General features: G+C 49.6%; 1 protein-coding gene across 2 annotated transcripts in view; it reads left to right on the forward strand.

The window, feature by feature from the left end:
* The window catches only part of DNAJC17 (DnaJ heat shock protein family (Hsp40) member C17), a 43,532-nt gene that overhangs the window by 17,582 nt on the left and 5,181 nt on the right, over positions 1–20,769 (forward strand). For both annotated transcript variants that reach the window (XM_081113025.1, XM_081113024.1), the window contains 9 exons: positions 15,926–15,995; positions 16,283–16,341; positions 16,538–16,625; positions 18,009–18,097; positions 18,341–18,437; positions 18,922–18,965; positions 19,397–19,471; positions 19,939–20,019; positions 20,512–20,622. In XM_081113025.1, the coding sequence (XP_080969151.1) occupies positions 15,926–15,995; positions 16,283–16,341; positions 16,538–16,625; positions 18,009–18,097; positions 18,341–18,437; positions 18,922–18,965; positions 19,397–19,471; positions 19,939–20,019; positions 20,512–20,622 (714 nt within the window). The remainder of the gene's footprint in view (positions 1–15,925; positions 15,996–16,282; positions 16,342–16,537; positions 16,626–18,008; positions 18,098–18,340; positions 18,438–18,921; positions 18,966–19,396; positions 19,472–19,938; positions 20,020–20,511; positions 20,623–20,769) is intronic.

The following is a 20,769-nucleotide window of genomic DNA, read 5'->3' on the forward strand; positions in this document are numbered from 1 at the left end:
GGGCAATCAGGCTGGCAGGGGGGACAGTTGGGGGCGATCAGCCTGGGAGGGCGGGGCAGTTGGGGGTGATCAGGCCAGCAGGGGAGGACAGTTGGGGGCAAGCAGGCCAGCGGGGGGCGGGGAGTTGGGGATGAGCAGGCCGGCAGGGTGGGGCAGTTGGGGGCAAGCAGGCTGGTGGGGGGGAAGTTGGGGTCAAGCAGGCCAGCAGGGGGGCAGTTGGGGACAATCAGGCCAGCAAGGGGGGGCAGTTGGGGGCAAGCAGGCCGGCAGGGTGGGGCAGTTGGGGGCAAGCAGGCCGGAAGGAGGGGCAAGTTGGAGGTGAGCAGGCTGGCAGGTAGGGGGCAGTTGGGGGTGAGCCAGCTGGCAGGCAGAGTGGTTAGGGGCGATCAGGCAGGCAGGAAGGTGAGCGGTTAGGAGCCAGCGGTCCCAGATTGTGAGAGGGTTGTCTGCCCCGCAATTGGACTTTCCCCGAGGGGTCCCAAATTGGAGAGGGTGCAGGCCTGGCTGAGGGACACCACCACCCCGAAATTTGTGCACAGACCACTAGTCTATTATAATAAAAGGGTAATATGCAAGTTGACCAAACAGCCAGTCTCTATGACGCACACTGATCACCAGGGGGCAGATGCTCAATGCCGGAGCTGTCTCCTGGTGATCAGTGCGCTCCCACAGGGGGAGCACCACTCAGCCAGAAGCCCTGAGCCGGACTCATGGCTGGTGAGCACAGTGGCAGTGCCTGAAGCCTCTCCCGCCTCCATGGCAGCGCTAAGCATGTCCGACTGATGGCTTAGGCTCGCTTGGGGGAGCGGGCCTAAGCCATCAGTCGGACATCCCCCTAGGGCTCCCAGACTGCAAGAAGGTGCAGACTGGGCTGAGGGACTCCCCCGAGTGCATGAATTTTGTGCACCAGGCCTCTGATGGGCAGCATAAGACATTTTTGGGGCTAGCAATATGAATTTGTTCCAGTAACCTGATTTCTACTGCACCCTCTTGCTAGCCAATAACTCCATTTGTGGAAGAATGTAGGAGACTAGCAGCTGGACTCTGTACCTAAGTTAATCAATGTCCCTAATGCACATTCCTGAAGTCACTGCCCCTTTCTTAATTATCTGGTCTTGCAAGAGCTATTTACCTAAATACTTCCCGTTTACAAGGGGCCATAAATCAAGGATGTAACAGCTTAACTAGAGGGACGTCACTGGCACCATCCAGGATGGACATTAGATACAATCTGAGTTAACCATTCTAACTGACTCTAGGTGGGGGAGGGGGGCGGCGGTCTGTGAAAGTCCACTACAGAAGCTTGGTAGTTAGGAAACAAAGAAACTCAAAAATATATGAAGAGAAAATCTCATTGTCTAAGGGGTTCAGGATCTGGATCTTAGAGTCCCCTGAACCAGCAGTGTTGCTTTGAATAAAGGCATTTCCTGTAACCTCAGTGTCCAACTGTTTCTTCCACGCCAATTCCATAAATTCCATCTCTATATATAAAACCCTAATATGCAAATAGACTGAACAGCGGAAGAACTGAACAACGGTCGCTCTGACATGCACTGACCACCAGGGGGCACGCATGGAACATGGCAGGTGTCAGCAGCAGGCGGCAGAGTGTGGAATATGGCGGGCGTTGGCCGGGCGGGATGGTGGAGCAGGTGAGCGGGGGCGCCAGACCAAGGCGGGGCGCCAGTCGCTGTCATGGGGGAGCCTCTGGTGATTACTGAACATTCTTTGCTCCCACGTGCCATGGTCCCGCTCAGCACTCACACCCACTGCTGCCGCCGGAGCTGCTGCTCGCACCTGCTGCCAGCGCCCCGTGCTGGTCCCGATCGCTTGGCGCCATTAGCAGGTTGGAGTGGCTGCCGGCCCCGCTTGCCCCTTGAGGGCTTCTCCACCTCCCTCTGCTCCTGAGGGGTAATGGGGGCAGCAACCGCCTCTTGCACCCACTGACAGCGCCAGCCCCAATCGCTCTGCGCCATCAGCAGGTGTGAGGGGGCCGGCGCCATTAGTGCGTGGGAGCGACGGCAGGAGCGGGGCTGCCAGCAGACAGGGGAGCCAGAGCCATGGCGGGAGGGGCCGGGCGGGGTCGCAGAGGATAGGCCGAGACCTACCCCTGTGCCCACCACAGCCTTGCGGCCCACAGTTCAAGGTGTACAAATTCGTGCACTGGGCCCCTATGTTTATTCCATAACACCTCTAGTTTCATAATAAACAATATTGACTCTGGGAGCTTTTTCAAAGGCCTGTTTTAGGAGAGTTGTGTTTACATGATGAGAAATTCTTCAGGCAGCAGTCACTTCAGGAGGGCTGGGCAAAGCTGGGAATCCAGTTTGTAATACAAAACACCAAACTCTAGGTCAAACTGGTTCAAAGTCAAAACTGACCTTCCAGGCTAAAACCTAGGAATGAGCCCCACCCAGAGCAGGCTTAGCAGCTAAAGATAGTAATAACTAGTTAATCAGGACAGACACACTTGACCAGCACACTTAGGCCAGCTGGGTTTTGGTTCACAGTCTCTGGGAGATCTCAGGACACCTCCACCCTTTGAATGAGAGTATCTCAGAGCCCCTGGGGGCTAACCAAGGACTGAATTTTAGAACTGCCCTCCAGCAGACTTGAAAACAGTCCTGTCCACCTCAAGAATTCAAATTGGGCTGACCGGGCCCATTGTGGACCGACATCCATCCTTGGAGTTACTGTCAGGTTGGCATCATACAGGGCTGGTGTTATAATTACCTCCCTCCCAGGAATGGATAAGCGAGAGTTTTGGAACTTATATTGAGTGCCTAGTTCTTGTCAGGTACTTTACATGAATTATATAATCCTCACAACAGTCCTATGGGAGGGGATACTTTCCTCACTCTGTAGTTGAAGAACCTAAGGATGAGTGAGATTCAGTAATTTGCCCTATCAGTGATGGCGAACCTTTTGAGCTCGGCGTGTCAGCATTTTGAAAAACCCTAACTTTGGTGCCGTGTCACATATAGAAATTTTTTGATATTTGCAACCATAGTAAAACAAAGATTTATATTTTTGATATTTATTTTATATATTTAAATGCCATTTAACAAAGAAAAATCAACCAAAAAAATGAGTTCGCGTGTCACCTCTGACACACGTGTCACAAGTTCGCCATCACTGCCCTAGATCATGCTAGTTGTATGTGGAAAACTCAAAATTTGAAAATACATCCGTTAGGCTCCAGAACTTCCTTTCTTTCCCTCCTTCCTTCCTTCCCTCACTCCCTTCCTCCTTCCCTTTTTCTTCCTTCCTTCCTTTTTCTTTTGTCTTCCTTCCTTCCTTCCTTTCTTCCTTCCTTCCTTCCTTCCTTCCTTCCTTCCTTCCTTCCTTCCTTCCTTCCTTCCCTCCCTCCCTCTCCTTCCCTTCTAGCTTGGAACAGTAGAAAGAAGCTAAACATGCCTATGTTTTTTTATTGAAATATAATTGACATATACTATTATATTGGTTTTAGGTGCACAGCATGATTTGACATATGTATATACTGCAAAACGATCATCGTAATAAGTCTAGTTAACATTCATCACCAACAGTTAAATTTTTTTTTCCTTGGGATGGGAACTTTTAAGGTCTATTTTCTCAGCAACTTTAAAATATACAGTATAGTATTTTTTTTTTAAATCCTCACTTTAGGATATTTTTTTCCCCATTGATTTTGAGAGAGCGGGAGGGAGAGACAAGCACCGATGTTAGAGAGACACATCGATTGGTTGCCTCCTGCATGCCTCCCCCCGCTCCCAGGACCGGGAGCTTGCAACCGAAGTACGTGCCCTTGACCAGAATTGAACCCAGGACCCTTCAGCCCACAGGTCAATGCTCTAGCCACTGAGCCAAACGGATAGGGATGCAGTATAGTGTTTTTAACTCTAGTCACTGTGCTATACATTACATCCCTAGGACTTATTTATTTTATAACTGAAGTTTTCTACCTTTTGATCCCCTTCACCTATTTTGCCCACCCCTGACCCACCACCCCTGGTGACCACCAGTCTGTTCTGTGTATCTATGAGTTTCGGTTGTTTTTTGTTTTGTTTTTTAATTTCACATATATGTGAAATCATATGTATTTGTCCTTTTCTGTCTGACTTATTTCACTTAGCATAATGCCCTCAAGCTCCATCTATGTTATCACATACGGCAAGATTTTAATCTTTCTCGTGGCTGAATAATATTCCATTGTATGTATATACCACATTTTCTTTATTCATTCATCCATCAATGGACACTTAGGTTACTTCTGTGTCTTGGCTATTATAAATAATGCTGCAGTGAACATAGGGGTGTATATATCTTTTTGAGTTAGTGTTTTCAACTTTTTTTTTTCCAGATATATACAGACAGTCCTCGGGTTACATTGGACTCGATGTACGTCGTTTCGTGGTTACGTCACCATCTCCCATTTATTTATTAAAAAAAGTTCCGTCATTTCGACGTATGTACATATGTGCTTTATGTTTTTTATTTTATTTATTTATTTTTTTTTAATTAAATCTTTATTGTTCAGATTATTACATTTGTTCCTCTTTTTTCCCCCCATAACTCCCCTCCTCCCAGTTCCCGCCCCACCCTCTGCCCTCACTCCCCACCCACTGTCCTCATCCATAGGTGTATGATTTTTGTCCAGTCTCTTCCCGCATCTCCCACACCCCTTTCCCCCCCAAGAATAGTCAGTCCATTCCCTTTCTATGTCCCTGATTCCATTATAATCACCAGTTCATTCTGTTCATCGGATTATTTATTCACTTGATTCTTAGATTCACTTGTTGATAGATGCATATTTGTTGTTCATAATTTGTATCTTTACCTTTTTCTTCCTCTTCCTCTTCTTAAAGGATATCTTTCAGCATTTCATATAATCCTGGTTTGGTGGTGATGAACTCCTTTAGCTTTTCCTTATCTGTGAAGCTCTTTATCTGACCTTCAATTCTGAATGATAGCTTTGCTGGATAAAGTAATCTTGGTTGTAGGTTCTTGGTATTCATCACTTTGAATATTTCTTGCCACTCCCTTCTGGCCTGCAAAGTTTCTGTTGAGAAATCAGCTGACAGTCGTATGGGTACTCCCTTGTAGGTAACTGAGTTTCTTTCTCTTGCTGTTTTTAAGATTCTCTCTTTATCTTTTGCTCTTGGCATTTTAATGATGATGTGTCTTGGTGTGGTCCTCTTTGGATTCCTTTTGTTTGGGGTTCTCCGCGCTTCTTGGACCTGTAAGTCCATTTCTTTCACCAGGTGAGGGAAGTTTTCTGTCATTATTTCTTCAAATAGGTTTTCAATATCTTGCTCTCTCTCATCTTCTGGCACCCCTATAATTCTGATGTTGGTACGCCTGAAGCTGTCCCAGAGGCTCCTTACACTATCCTCGCATTTTTGGATTCTTTTTTCATTTTGCTTTTCCGGTTGGGTGTTTTTTGCTTCCTCGCATTTCAAATCATTGACTTGATTCTTGCGCTCCTCTGTTCTGCTGTCGGGAGTCTGTATAATATTCTTTATTTCAGTCAGTGTACGCTTAATTTCTAGTTGGTTCCCCAATATAACATCGAGGGTCTCATTAGTTTTCTTGTAGATCTCATTAAGTTTATCGGCGGCTTCTAAACAGTTCTTGAGAGACCTTAAAAGTGTGGTTCTGAACTCTAGATCTTCCATTGACAATTTTGTCCTGTTTCTTTGTCTCCGCATTTTGTTATGCTTCCTTGGTGCACCCCCTAGTGGTCTTTGTTCGTGGTCTTATAGTTAAATCTTGATTGTTGTAGCTATTCCAGGGAGGGTTTGACCTCCAGGCCAAGTGGCTATGAGAATCAGCTGTGTCAGCAGTGAGAGAACTTCTGTCCTCTAGGGAGGTGCTAATCTGGCGTTTGCCTGAGGCTATCCGGCAAATGCCTCTGTGCAGGGCTTGGGCGGGGCGGGTCGCACAGGATCAACAGGGTGGGCCGGAGAGAGCAGTTATGGCGGCTCTCAGTCCTGTCCCCAGGGGCTCTGCCTCTCTGAGTCCCAGCACCTGCTGCAAAGCTCGGAGAGAAAGCTGCACTCGCTCTGACCGAAGCCAGGCAGTCCCGCTTCTCCCATTTGAGTCTGGGTCCCTAAAGACTCGCCCGGATCTGGAGCTCAGAGTCTGCGACTCCCTCCCGATTGAAAACGCCCACCGAGCCCTCCGCCGCCAGCCCGCTCCGCGCACTCCGCACCTCAGAATTTGACTTCAGCACTGCGCCTCCTCTGAGTGTCCGTATGCGTTTCTCTTTCCTCCTAGTTGTAGGACTTCCACTCAGCCAGCATTCCAGTGGTTCTGGGTGATGTCCGTTCTGTCTTTTAGTTTCACTTTTGAAGTAGTTGTTCAAAGCAGCAAACTCCGGCGTTAACCTATGCCGCCATCTTGGTTCTCCAATCTGCTTTATGTTTTTTATTATTTATTTACCACAAGGTCAGAAATTGTTATCTTTCTTTTAAATTTTTTTTACTGTTTCACTTCATTACTGCTGTGTATGTGCTCCATGTGAGTGATGTAGGTGCTTATGCAGGTGGGTTCCGACTTACACGTTACGTTGCGCCGTGGGAACGGATCTCCGAAGTGACCCGAGGACCTACTGTATATGTCATCTGCAAATAGTGACAAATTTACTTCTTTCTTGTTGATTTGGATGTCTTTCTTTTTTTTCTTTTTTTTGTTGTTGTTGCCTAATTGCTCTGGCTAGAACTTTCAATACTATCTATATAAATAAAAGGCTAAGTGTCCGTTCTTTCCTCTGGCTGGTAGCTATGACGTGCACTGACCACCAAGGGGCAGATGCTCAACTCAGGATCTGCCATGACGGACACTGGCCATTTAAAAAGAAACGGCAACACGGACCTGGCACTGACAAACCAACACTCTGCTTCCCCCAAGTGGGACACAGGCCCAGCCACCACCCCAGAGTGACACTCGACCAAATCGCAGCCAAAATTGCCAAGACCTCATAGCGCAAAATGTGGTCCACAGCCCAGCCCCACCTGGAAATGGTCACTGTGGGCACTGGGTAATGACATCACGTAGCAATGCCCGGCTTCCTCTCTCTAGCGACTAGCCTCCTTGGAGTTTCTGCAGCCCAGGAACATGACTTGCTTTATAGCCAGGTGCAAACATTTTACAGTTCAACCAAATGTTTGTGAAACGTTTTCACGTGCCTCATCTCATTTGATCCTCACAGAAGTCCTGGAGTAGGTACATAGGAGACTTGATAGAATCCTATTTTCTTTTCATTAGCAAGACAACAGAGATTTAGAAAGTTTAGAAACTTGACCCCACTGAAAAGAAGTAAGAAATGGTGGAACTTGAAAATTACTTCAGGTTTTCTCACTGCACAGAATATAGTTAAGCACTGCTACAGTTAAATATTTTACCCTTTGTTCTCCCTGCATGATCTACAATAATAATCTGCTTCGTGTTGATATTTACTGCTGTGTTGCTGACAATTACCTGAAAGAGAAGTTGGGATGCTTCACTGGGCTGGAAAAAGTTTAAGTCAGAAGCAGGTCTGATTTAGCAAGTTTATTTATATACCAGAGGGCTGGTGAATGAAATTCGTGTATGGGGGGGCAGGGTCCCACAGCCTAGCCTGCACCCTCTTGCAATCCAGGACCCCTCGGGGGATGTCCAGCTGCCAGTTTAGGCCCGATCCTGCTCACCTGTGTGCTGATTGCACCTAACTGCTCGCCTGCCTGCCTGATCGCCCCTAACCACTCACTTGCCTGCCTGCCTCATTGCCCCTAACCACCTCTGCCTGCCTGCCTGAGTGCCCGTAACCACTCTACCTGCCTGCCTCATTGCCCCTAACCACCTCTGCCTGCCTGCCTGAGTGCCCCTAACCACTCTGCCTGCCTACCTCATTGCTCCTAACCACTCCCTGCCTGCATGATCACCCCTAACCACTCGCCTGCCTGCCTGATCGCCCCTAACTGCTCGCCTGCCTGCCTGATTGCCCCTAACCACTCACTTGCCTGCCTGCCTCATTGCCCCTAACCACCTCTGCCTGCCTGCCTGAGTGCCCCTAACCACTCTGCCTGCCTGCCTCATTGCCCCTAACTGCCTCTGCCGGCCTGCCTGAGTGCCCCTAACCACTCTGCCTGCCTGCCTCATTGCCCCTAACCACTCCCTGCCTGCATGATCACCCCTAACCACTCGCCTGCCTGCCTGATCGCCCCTAACCGCCTCTGCCTCAGCCCCTGCCATGGTGGCTTCTGGAAGGGCGTCCAGAATGATGTCCGGAAGGTCATTCAGCTGTCTGGTCTAATTAGCATATTACCCTTTTATTATCCTATCTAATAAAAGAGAAACATGGTAATTAGCGTACAACCGCTACCCTTCCCATTGGCTAATCAGGGTGATATGCAAATTAACTGCCAGCCAAGATGGCGGCCGGCAGCCAGGCAGCTTAAAGCAAACATGAGGCTTTCTTGCTTCAGTGACGGAGGACTCCAACGTTCCTCGCCTGCCGCTGCCGGCCTCTGAGCTGCAACTCTAAGCAACTATGTTACAAATATAGAAGCTAAACAAAACCCCAGAAACCTGCTTTAGTCCGCCGGGCTTCAGCCAGCAGGATCGAACATTGTTTCAAATACAGAAGGTAAACAAAGGCCAAAAACCTGCTTTCAGCAGCGGAGGCTTAAGAGCTGGAGCCTCAGAGCTAAAGCTGGCCCAGAATAAAAAAGAAAACAAGGAGCGGTTGGGAGCTTCAGTCACCCGCCAGCCTGAAAACAGCCCTCAGCCCCTCACCCAGACTGGCCAGGCACCCCAGTGGGGACCCCCACCCTGAAGGGTGTGTGACCAGCTGCAAAAAGCCATTATCCCCTCATCCAGGCTGGCCAGGCACCCCAGTGGGGACCCCCACCCTGATCCGGGACACCCTTCAGGGCAAACCAGCCAGCCCCCACCCATGCACCAGGCCTCTATTCTATATAGTAAAAGGGTAATATGCCTCCCAGCACCGGGATCAGCGGAGCCGCGAGGTCTCCCGGCACCGGGATCAGCATGACAGGGGGCAGCGCCCAAACCCCCTGATCGCCCTGTGGCTCTGTGTGTGACAGGGGGCGGGGCCACAACCTCCCTATCCGCCCTGCTCTGTTCGTGACAGGGGAAGGCGCCCCAACCCCCTGATCAGCCCTGCTCTGTGCCTGATGAGGGGAGCTCCCCAACCCCCTGATTGCCCTGCGGCTCTGTGTGTGACAGGGTGCAGCGCCCCAACCCCCACCCCACCCCCATGGGCCCTGCTCTGTGTGTGATTGGGTAGAGCCATAACCTCCCCTTGGGCCCTGCCCTGAGTGTGACAGGGTGCGGCGCCCCAACCCCCTGATCTGCCCTTCTCTGTGTGTGACGGGGCGGTGCCCCAACTCCCCTATCGGCCCTACTCTGTGAGTGACAGGGGGGAGCTCCCCAACCCCCTGATCGGCCCTGCTCTGTGCGTGACGGGGGGTGGTGCCGCAACCTCCCTATCGACCCTGCCTTGAGTGTGACAGGGGGCGGTGCCCCAACCCCCCAATCAGCCCTACCCTGAGCATGACTGTGGGTGGCATCGCAACCTCCCGATCTGCCCTGCTCTGTGCATGACAGGGACGGCGCCCCAACTCCCCAATCGGCCCTGCTCTGAGCCCGACCAGGGGCTGCACCTAGGGATTGGGCCTGCCCTCTGCCACCCGGGAGCAGGCCTAAGCCAGCAGGTCGTTATCTCCCGAGGGGTCCCAGACTGCGAGAGGGCACAGGCTGGGCTGAGGGACCCGCCCCCTCCCCCCGAGTGCACAAATTTTTGTGCACAGGGCCTCTAGTTATAGATATAAAAGGCTAAGTTGACTTGCACAATGCGCAATACATATAAAGCTCTTGCTGGCGCCAGTCGCACACATGTGTTTCCATCTGTCATTGTTGATCATGAATTTGGTTGACACTTCTATTATAGAGAAAGGGCGAATAGCAATATTAAAATATTTCTTCTAGCCGAAACCGGTTTGGCTCAGTGGATAGAGCATCGGCTTGCGGACTGACGGGTCCCAGGTTCGATTCGGTCAAGGGCATGTACCTGGGTTGTGGGCACATCCCCAGTAGGGGGTGTGCAGGAGGCAGCTGATCGATGTTTCTCTCTCATCGATGTTTCTAACTATCTCTCTCCCTTCCTCTCTGTAAAAAATCAATAAAATATATTTAAAAAAAATATATTTCTTCTAATTTCCTTTCAATGTGCACAAATCTGTGCACTGGGACACTAGTATCGAATAAAAGTGGTGAGAATAAGGGAGTCAGGAGAAGATAAAGGGGATAAATGGTGATGAAAAGAGACATAACGAGGTGGTGAACACACAATACAATATATAGATGATGTATTATAGAATTTTACACCTTAAACTTATATAATTTTATTAACCAATGTAACCCCCATAAATTCAATACAAAAAATAACAGCCTAAAAAAATGGTAAGAGTGAGCATCCTTTTCTTGTTCATGATCTTCGAGGAAAAGCTTTCAGTTTTCACCATAACATATGGTAACTGTGGGCTTGTCATGTATGGCCTTCATTATGTTGAGGTACATTCTGTTTGTACCCACTCTGTTGAAAGTTTTTTTTAAAAAATCATAAATGGATATTGAATTTTGTCAAATGCTTTTCTGCATCTGTTGAGATGATCATATGGTTTTTATCCTTTATTTTCTTAATGTGATGTGTCACATTAATTGATTTGCAAATGTTGAACTGCCCTTTCATCCCTGCAATAAATCCCATTTGATCATGGTGTTTCATCTTTTTAATGTATTGTTGAAGTCAATACATTGTTGTAGCATCTCTTCTTTTATTTCTGATTTTATTTATTTGACTCCTCTCTCTTTTTCCCCTTGGTGAACCTAACTAAAGATTTGTCTATTTTGTTTATCTTTTCAGAAAACCAGCTTTTAGTTTCAGTGATCTTTTCTATTGTCCTTTAGTCTTTCCATCATTTATTTCCACTCTAATCTGTATTATTTCCTTACTTTTACTAACTTTGGCCTTCATTTATTTTTCTATTTCTAGTTTCGTGAGATTAAAGTTAAGTTGTTTGAGAGCTTTCTTGTTTCTTAATGTAGGAATTTATTGCTCTGAACTTCCCTCTTATAACTGCTTTTGCTGCATCCCATAAGTTTTGGTATGTTGTGTGTCTATTTTCATTTTTCTCAAGGTATTTTTTTTCTTCTCTCTCGATTTCTGTTTTGACCCATGTTCAGTATCATTTTGTTTAATCTTCACATATTTGTGAATTTTCGTTTTCTTATTGTAATTGATATCTAGTTTCATACCATTGTGGTTGGAAAAGATGGTTGATAGGATTTCAGTTTTCTTAAATTTATTAAGGATTCTTTTGTGGCCTAACATATGATCTGTCCTGTGCTTGAGAAGAACATGTACTCTGTTGCTTTGGGTAAAATGTTCCATATATGTCCATTAAGTCCATCTTATCTAATGTGTTGTTTAAGGCCAATGTTTCCTTGCTGATTTTTCTGTCTGGATGGATGATCTAACCATTTGATGAAAGTGGGGTATTGACGTCTCCTACTGTTATTGCATTAGGTCTGTAATAGTGGCTTTATATATTTAGGTGCTGCTATGTTGGGTGCATAAATATTTATAAATGTTATATCCTCTTGATGGATTGAACTCTTTTATTGTATCTTTTTTTATTTTTATATATTTTTGTCTCTTATTATAGTCTTCGTCTTAAAGTCTGTTTTGTCTGATATTAGTGTAGCTACCCCAGCTTTCTTTCGGTTTCCATTTGCATGGAATATCTTTTTCCATCCCTCACTTTCAGTCTGCATGTCATTACACCTGAAGTGAGTCTCTTATAGGCAACATATAGATGGGTCTTATTCTTTTAAATCCAGCCAGCCATTCTGTCTTTTGATTGAAGAATTTAATTCTGTTTGCTCTTTTAAATAATTTTTCTTGATGTGAAATATAATACGAGCTCATTGTAGAAAGTAAATATCAACTGTAACCCTCTGTTTCAGGGATATTTTTATATTTTCGTCTGTTGAGGACGAGCTCCACCTTTCTCTGGCTCCACCCTGGCGAAGGTTTGGGTGCTCTGTTACTGAGGATATTTTTTCCATTGATTTCTAGAGAGTGAAAGGGAGGAAGAAGAGAGAGGTGGAAGGGAGGGAGGATGGGGAGAGAGAGAGAGAGAAACATTGACTCAAGAGGCACAGATACATTGATTGCCTCCTGTTGGGAAACCTGCAACCGAGGAGGTACGTGCCCTTGACCGGGAATCAAACCCTCGGCCCTTTGGTCCAAGAGCCGACCCTCTACTACGCCAAACTGACATGGGCAAACAAACCACACTTAAAAAGAGTTCTTAGTAGCCCAGCGGGTGTGGCTCTGTGGTTGAGCGTTGACCTGTGAACCAGGAGGTCATGGTTCGATTTCCCGTCGGGGCACATGCTCGGGTTGCAGGTTCCATCCCCGGTGGAGAGCATGGAGGAGGCAGCTGATCAATGACTCTCTCTCATCACTGATGTTTCTCTCTCTCCCTCCCTCTCCCTTCCTCTCTGAAATCAATAAAATATATTTAAAAAAAATAATAATAATGCTCTCTTTAAAAAAAAAAAAAAGAGTGTATTGCCACCCAGCCCACTTCATGGCTCTTTTATCTTGCTTTCTTACTGGGTCTTATTGTCCCTCTCCTTTCTACTGTTTCTCTCAGATTTACAAAATAAAATAACATAAAACACTTTAAAAGAGCTCCATGACACAAAATAAGCCATCTTCCACAAAAATCCCCAACATCAGTAGGGCACGCCTGCTAATCCTGGTTCTAAGGGAGTTCATTCTGAGGGCAGTGTAAGGTGATAGACACTGCCTTCTCCCTGCCTCTTCCTCTCACCTGTCTCAGAGGGTGGGATGAGTTGGGTGTCATACCAGGCACCGAAAGGTTGCTGGTTTGATTCCTGGTCAGGGCACATGCTCGGGTTGTGGGCTCAATACCTAGTAGGGGTGTGCAGGAGGCAGCCCGATCGATGTTTCACTCTCTCATTGATGTTTCTCTCTCTCTCTCTCTCTCTCTCTCTCTCTCTCTCTCTCTCAGAATCACTTTAAAAAATCTTTAAAAGGGGGGGCGTAGATAAGGGGCTAAAGAATAAAGATGACATTTCAAATATAAGACTATATATAAAACTAGCACCTCCCATTCCCTTATATTTGTGTGTGTGTGTGCACGTGTGTGTGTGCGCGCGCGCGCATGCATGGGACAATGCTCAGCCTTTTTTTTAGTTGATGGTGGGGGTGGGCAGGCAGGAAGGGAGAGAGAAAGAGAAATATTGTTTGTTGTTCCACTTATGCATTCATTGCTTGATTCTTGTATGTGCCCTAACTGGCGATTGAACCCAAAATCTTTGCATATAGGAATGACACTTTAACCAACTGAGCTACCCGGCTAGGGCCCATTCCCTTAGAATTACTTTTTTTTTTTTTTTTTGGTAGTGAAAACAGCTAGATTTTGTTGTTGTTGTTGTTTAACCCTTTGAGTGCCAACCAGTATCCTAGGAACTATGCTAAAATTGCCAAGGCATTTTGAGTTAAGGTTTTTAATTTTTTTCCCCACTAAAGAGTGAACTACTAGCATCTAATAGTGACACTGCAGGAGGAGCGATAGCGCTCCCAGCACTTTTGGTGAAAGACAGAAGTGCGATCGTGCTCCCCGGCACTCTAGGGGTTAATGGTGAAGCCCTCTGTTGGGGTGGGGAGGTGAACAGGTGGGCCAGGTGAGCATAGAGTGCAATTGGGAAGGTGGGAGGGCAGGGAGGCATGTCTGTACCTTTGCTGCTCACAGCCTGTCCTGAGTGGTTCCTCCTGCCTCCTGCTCAGCCAGGAGAGCCAGATCAGATGGGCAGGTTACCCTGGCAGGTGAAGGTGTGGTGCTGGCAATGCCCCACCAGGGGGCAGCACAGCCCAGAGGTCTAGGCAGCTGCAGGCCTTTCTTAGCAGTAGATGTGGGAGTGGAATGAGGCGCCTGTCTACAGGCCCTCCCCTAGGGCCTCTGGCAGCTTGCCTGAAAGTCCTCATTTAGCACACTTAGGGTAGAAGTATTTATTGGTTCCCTCTGAGATGTGGAAGTTCTAGGTCCAGAGGCTCCTCCTCCCAGGGGGTTTGAGCAGCAGGTAAGGTATGTAGGCAGAAGTGGGCAAGCCCTCAGGAAGCAGAGGGCAGAATCTGGGACTTTGTGCTCTGCCTTCCCTTAAAACAACCGAGTGAGTAATAGATGAAAGAGAACCTTGGCAGCTGTTTACTTTTACTAAAAGTAGAAAAAATACTCCTTTTCTTCTTTTCAAATCAGAGATATGCGGAGATAAAAACTAAAAATGGGCCTTAACCGCCCCACCACGATAACCTCTGTTGACAATGAAAAATGATAGTAAAATAAGACTTGTTTAAGGTTTGAAAATTTGAACTACAGAATGGCATGAAATGAGATGTAAATGTTTCCTTCCTCTCCATCTTTAGCGTCTCTCCAAAGGAAACAACTCTTATGGTTCTTATGATTGCTTTGAGGAAAAAAGAAAACAAAAGCTATGCACATGCCAGAGTATCTGGAACTATTTTTATTTCATTTTTTTTGATTGTTTATTTTAAACCCCAAAGTGATCATATTGTATAACTGTTCTAAGCCTTTTTTCACACACCTTATCTTGAAGATCTTTCTTTTTTTAAATTGAAGTATAATTGACATATAACATTGTATTTCAGGTATACAGCACAATGATTCGATATTTGTATATAGTATCATGAAATGGTCACCACAGTAAGTCTAGTTAACATTTGTTACCACATATAGTTACAGAATCTTTTTTTTCTTGTTAATCCTTATCGCAGGACATATTCTCATTGATTTTCAGAAAGAGAGGAAGGGAGAGAGAGAGGGAGAAACATCGATATGAGGGAGAAGCATCAATCGGTTGTCTCCCATGTGCACCTGCTCTAGGGATCAGACTCACAACCCAGGTATGTGCCCTGACTGGAATCAAACCCACAACCTTCTGGTGTACAGGACGACGCTCCAGCTGACGGAGCTACCTGGCCAGGGCTTCTGCCCTCCCCCCACCCCCCCACCCCTTGAGATAAGGGCTTGAAGATCTTTCTAGTCAGCACATAGAGGCTCCCATCTATCATAGTTATTTATTTATTTATTTAATATATTTTATTGATTTTTTTACAGAGAGGAAGGGAGAGGGATAGAGAGTTAGAAACATTGATGAGAGAGAAACATCGATCAGCTGCCTCCTGCACACCCCCTACTGGGGATGTGCCCGCAACCCAGGTACATGCCCTTGACCAGAATCGAACCCGGGACCCTTCAGCCCACAGGCCAACGCTCTGTCCACTGAGCCAAACTGGTTAGGGCCTATCATAGTTTTTTAAATGGCTCTCTTTGTTGATGGAGGTTTTGGTTGGTTCCAGTTGGGGGCTAATATAAATAGTGGTGCAGTGGGCATCGTTGTATGTTTATGTTAGCATACTTCTACAAGTCCAAATTCCTAGGAGTGGGTCAAAGGGAAAGTATATTTTAAATTTTGATGGCAAAATCTCCCTCCAGAAAGGTTCCAGTTCTCATGCCCATCGGGTGTGGGAGAGTGCCTGTTTCCAGGGGGCTGCAGAGAACCTGCCCCTGCCGGGAGCCCTTGGCATACGGAGGGATGGGATTGGGGGCTGGGTGGGAAGGAAGACCCGCCCCTCTGCTTCAGGAGGGCCTGGGCTCCCTCCCGGCCTTGGCCTCCTCCACTGCAGATCTCCTCGGTGGCTGTGAGTTACTGTCTCCGTGTGGGAGCCAGCAGCCTCTCTCACAGGGCTTTCCCTTATCGCCTTAGCGGGGTTTTCCTGTGCCGTGGGTGAGAAAGAGTGAATGGTCGTGTGTTCTGACTCTTCCAGGTGAAGAAGGCATATAGGCAGAAGGCCCTCTCCTGCCATCCAGACAAAAATCCGGATAATCCCAGAGCAGGTGAGACTCTCCTGGGTGTGGGAAGAAGGCAAGGCCACCTGGGCATGGGGTGTCTCCCACCTGTGCTCCGCGGGAGTGCGGTGGAATGCTGGTGCACACAGCCTGGCTTCTCGTGTTAGGGGTGTCAGGTCCGTTGCTGATGTACGCACCCTTCCTTGCTGGTCTGTCATCTGCTGTCAGCTTTCCTGCCAGCCTGTGGCTTCTTTAAGGTGCTTTTCTGAGGGAGCACAACATCGCCAAGTCTAATTTCATTTTTCTCCTCTCTGTTGTTTGATCTTTGTGTTTAGCTGAACTCTTCCACCAGCTTTCTCAGGCCTTGGAGGTACTGACTGACGCTGCAGCCAGGGTAAGACATCTCCTCTGTCTGAATTGTCTTCCTGGTTAGAGGCCACCGTGGCACTTCTGCCATGAGCACAGTCCCAGCTGCCCCAGCCTAGCGACCCTCCCAGGGCTCTGGCGTGAGGCGGCGGGGCCGGGAAGGTGGCTGGGCCCTCTGCCTGTTCCCTGACTGACTGCTCCTCAGCGTTCCTTTCTCCTGCCAGGCCGCGTATGACAAGATCAGGAAAGCCAAGAAGCAGGCAGCAGAGAGGACCCAGAAACTAGATGAGAGAAGGAAGAAAGTGAAGCTTGGTAGGTGAGAGGGCGGTGCGGGGTGGCCTGCAGCTTCCCTGGGCCGTTTTCATGCAGCAACCTCACCTTTCTTCCTGGAGCTCATTCAGTTCCGGCAGCTCGGAGCCCCTTGGCCCAGCTCTGGGAAGGACCCTATCCTCGGGTGGATCTAAAGGACACTCAGAATAACAGCAATGACTAGATTCACTCTTAGCCAGGCACTGTGGCAGACGTTTTATTGTCCCTTTTAACTGTCACAGTGCTCAAAGGAGGTGGGTATTACTGAACCCATTTTTTGTAGACAAAGAAGCTAAGGCACCACAAAGATGAGAACTGGCCGTTGCTCTGCTTTAAGCCCGCAGTCCGCGTAGATCCGTTCTTGTTCCCCTTGCCATCGGGGCTCTTTACTCGTCCCAGCCTCATTTCTGCACAGAGCTTTCACTCTGCGAAGTCCCCTCAGAAGGATCCAAAGAGGTCCAGGCATTTTTTTTTAAACGGCTTTTTTGAGGTATATTTTTCATATTATAATATCCACCCATTTCCAGTGTACAAGTCAATGATTTTTAGTAAATTTATCAAATGGTGTGATTATGACTGTAAATCAATTTCATCACCCCAATTAGATTGGTCCATACATTCTTCACTCGATTTTCCCTCCATCTGCTTGCCTGTTTGATACCCATATATGTAATATGTACATATGCCATCCCAGTACATTCATCTCTCTATCAAAAACAAAAATTCTGGAGATGGACGGTAAGTAAAGTGCACGGGAAAGGAAGCACTGGGGCCCGAGCCTGAGAGAAGCGTCTGTCACAGCCGTCGCCTGGACCCGGCCACAGGCAGTTTTCCCTCGGAGGGCGGGAAGGCTCTGTGGCCGGGTGTCGTCCTCACAGAATCTGCCACCCCTGTGGGAGCTGCGGTGGCCGGCCGCGTGAGGCTTGGTAAATGTGAGTCGAGGGGGAGGTGAAGGAGACAGTGACAGCCTGAGCTCCTTGCGGGAAATGCATCAAAGCCAAGGCAAGAGCACAGTCGGGCTGTGGTGCCAACCACAGGGACAGGGCCAACGGCTCCTCCCACTGGCGTCCCTGCACACGGCCTGGGTGGCCAACATGAGCACCTGTCCATGCCCTGGTCACTGGTCAGATGGCCAGCTCGGTCAGTATGAGCTGGTTTCACTCTTCCAGACCCTGGCCACTCATCTGGAGCCTGTACTTCTGTGCTGTGACTTTTTCTCAATGGAAATAAACTTGGGAGCACGTGGGCCTGGAGGGTGGGGGCAGAGTCACTGTACGGTTTCCTCCGTACAGTGTGTGAGGCTGGGGAAGCAGCCAGAGCTGGGGGAGCTGAGGCCGTGAAAAAACTGCTTAGACCAGCCATTGGGTCATTCAACCCTGTGTCTAGACCTGGAGGCCCGGGAGCGGCAGGCTCAGGCCCAGGCCCAGGACGAGGAGGAGGAGGAGAGCCGGAGCACCAGGACACTAGAGCAGGAGGTGAGCGACTGGGCCTGAGGGCCTGAGGCCGTCTGCAGGAGTTGGGGGAGGCGGACCTAGCTGGGTGTGGTGGCTGGAGGTCATGCCCTTCCCCCCTTCTTCTGTGGGATCTGGGCAGCCTGTCCCCCCTGCAGGTTGCTGAGCCCCAGCTTACAGGTGGGACCTCCCAGGGCCTTTACAGAGGGAGCCAACCTGGAATGGGATCTGCACAGCATTGTCACCTCCCAACCCCCTGCTCTGCAGATCGAACGCCTGCGAGAAGAAGGTTCCCGCCAGCTGGAAAAACAGCAGAGGCTGATGCAGGAGCAGATACGCCAGGAACGGGAGCAGCGGCTGAGAGGTGAGAGTCCATCGTCCTCACCCGCCTCCCGCTCTGAGGCAGCTCTCTGTGGAGACTTTTGCCTGCTGCAGTCCCAGGGGCACCCCACATGGACACATGCCCCCCGTCCCTTCTTCCCACCCGTTCTCTGGCCTGCTTGCTTTTCACTCTGCCCTCGGTCTCCTGGCCTGATATACCTTAGTCCCAGTAGGGCTGGCTCTGTTTGGAGCAGGTAACCGGGAGAGAAGCTCTAGTTTTAGTAGAACTGTGTGGCCTGTACCCCTGCGTCCTGCCCCCAGGTGTTCACAGCCTGCACTGGCAGAGTGCTCGCCGTGCCCTTCAGCGGGCAGCGGGAGACCCCCCGGGGGTAGGGGCTCCCGAGCAGGGGCAGCTGCTGCCCTTGGCCAGAGTGGCCTTTTCTAGGTCCTTCTGGGCCTGGGCTGCGTCTCCTTTGGGAGAACTCTCTCCCTCAGACTCTACTTTCTACTTTCCCCAAATTTTCTAGGAAAGGCAGAAAATCCTGAAGGCAAAGGAACTCCCAAGCTAAAGGTGAGCCCTGAGGGGACCCATGGGTCACCTCACGCTACCTCCTCTCAGCAAGAACAGGTACTTTCTGTGGCTCAAGGGTTCTGGTGGGGACACTGGATCTCGGGGAGCCAGCACCACTCTGCACAGCCTTCCACCTTCCCACTGCCCGGGAGGACAGCCCGTAGAGCTCGCCATGGAGGCTGCTCTTCACCCTGACTGTTGCAGGCTGCATTCCCCAGAGGCCCTCGAAAAGAGCCTCCCACAGGCTGGGGACATGGCTGCAGGGAGCAGGCCGCCCTGCTTGTCCGTTCTCAAGGGGGACACACTTGGGAGGGTTCTCCCTAGCTTGCTAGTGGAGGGCGTCCGTCCAGAGTGTAAAGCTCAGGTGTGGGGTCTGGGTTGTTCAGGCGAAGGCTGGTATTCACTGGTGATGCCCGCTGCTGTCTTTCCAGCTAAAATGGAAGTGCAGAGAGGACGGGTCAAAAGGCAGCTACTCCAGAGATGTCCTCCTGCAGCTTCTTCAAAAGGTCTGCCCTGCTGACGTCCCTCTTTCCCATCATCCGTCCAAACGCCAGGCTCTCCATGCCTAACCCGCCCTCCCTGCTCTTTCTCTGTCATGGACCGTAGGGCAGCTTAGCTTCCTCCAGGCCACGGCCCCCCTCTCCCCTCCAGCCTGTCTCGCTTCCCTGCCCGTCATCCTGAGAAGCAGAGGGCTTGGCTGAGTGTGTGGGGAGAGAGGAGGTGGGCATCTGGCCAGAAGCCTTGCCCCCTTCATCTTCAGTCATCGAGGCAGCTTTGCCACTCCGCCAATCCACATCCCAGCCTTTGTCCAACTGTCCTTTCTCTCCTGTATTGCTGGGAAAATCCTTTCCTTCTGTCTCTGCTCTCCCCTCTGGGAATCTGGGAACAAGACGCTGTCTCCAGCAGAACACGCCCGGGGCCCCCAGGCAGCCAGGCTTGCCTCTGCCTGAGCCGGGCCTTCCTGTCCCCACAGTACGGAGAGGTGCTCAACCTGGTACTGTCCAGCAAGAAGGCAGGCACGGCCGTGGTGGAGTTTGCGACCATCAAGGCTGCGGTGAGTGCTGCGTGAGGCCCTGCCATTCCAGGGAGGGACTCAATCCTGGGGGAACCCTGTGGTTAGGTATCCACACTCCCAGGAAATCTCTGGGTCAGCTCAGAGCCAAGGCCCTTCCCCCCGCCCCCCTCCCTCCCACCCCCGGGTGCTTGACTCCTAACTCTGGAATCCGGGAGCAGTACAGGCACAGTGAAGGAAGGGATGGGCGGGAGAATGCTCTGGGATAAGGGACAGCGTGGACCAGCGGCATTTCCTGCTGCTGGCTCCACCCCTCCACTCTGCCACGGGAACTGGCGCGTCTCCATTTTGGGGCCACACCCTGCCTTTCCCCCGTTCTCCAGCTACCCCACTTGGTGCACCATCATGGGAAGATAGCTCAGTCTTGCTTGGAGGGTGAATTTGCTGGTTCTGGTACTTTCTGTGGGGATAGAGAGAGCCACAGCATAGCTGATTTTTGGAGTGATAGGACTAACTGGAGGCTGTGTTTTGCAGGAGCTGGCTGTCCAGAATGAAGTGGGCCTGGTTGATAATCCTCTGAAGATTTCCTGGTTGGAGGGACGGCCCCAGGGCAAGGACGGCCCCAGCCACCCAGGACTGTCACAGGTAAGGAGCGAGGCCTCACACAGGGGCCTGCCCAGGGTTTGGAGAATCTTTCCTGTTTGGGCTCTTCTCAGGGCTCTTTGCTCGCAAATGCAGCTCATCCTGATGGAGTGAGATTGGCAGGTCTGCCAACCGGAGCAGGGGGACTGA

This window comes from Myotis nattereri (genome assembly GCF_964212035.1).
Source record: "Myotis nattereri genome assembly, chromosome: 1".
Taxonomy (NCBI): Eukaryota; Metazoa; Chordata; class Mammalia; order Chiroptera; family Vespertilionidae; genus Myotis; species Myotis nattereri.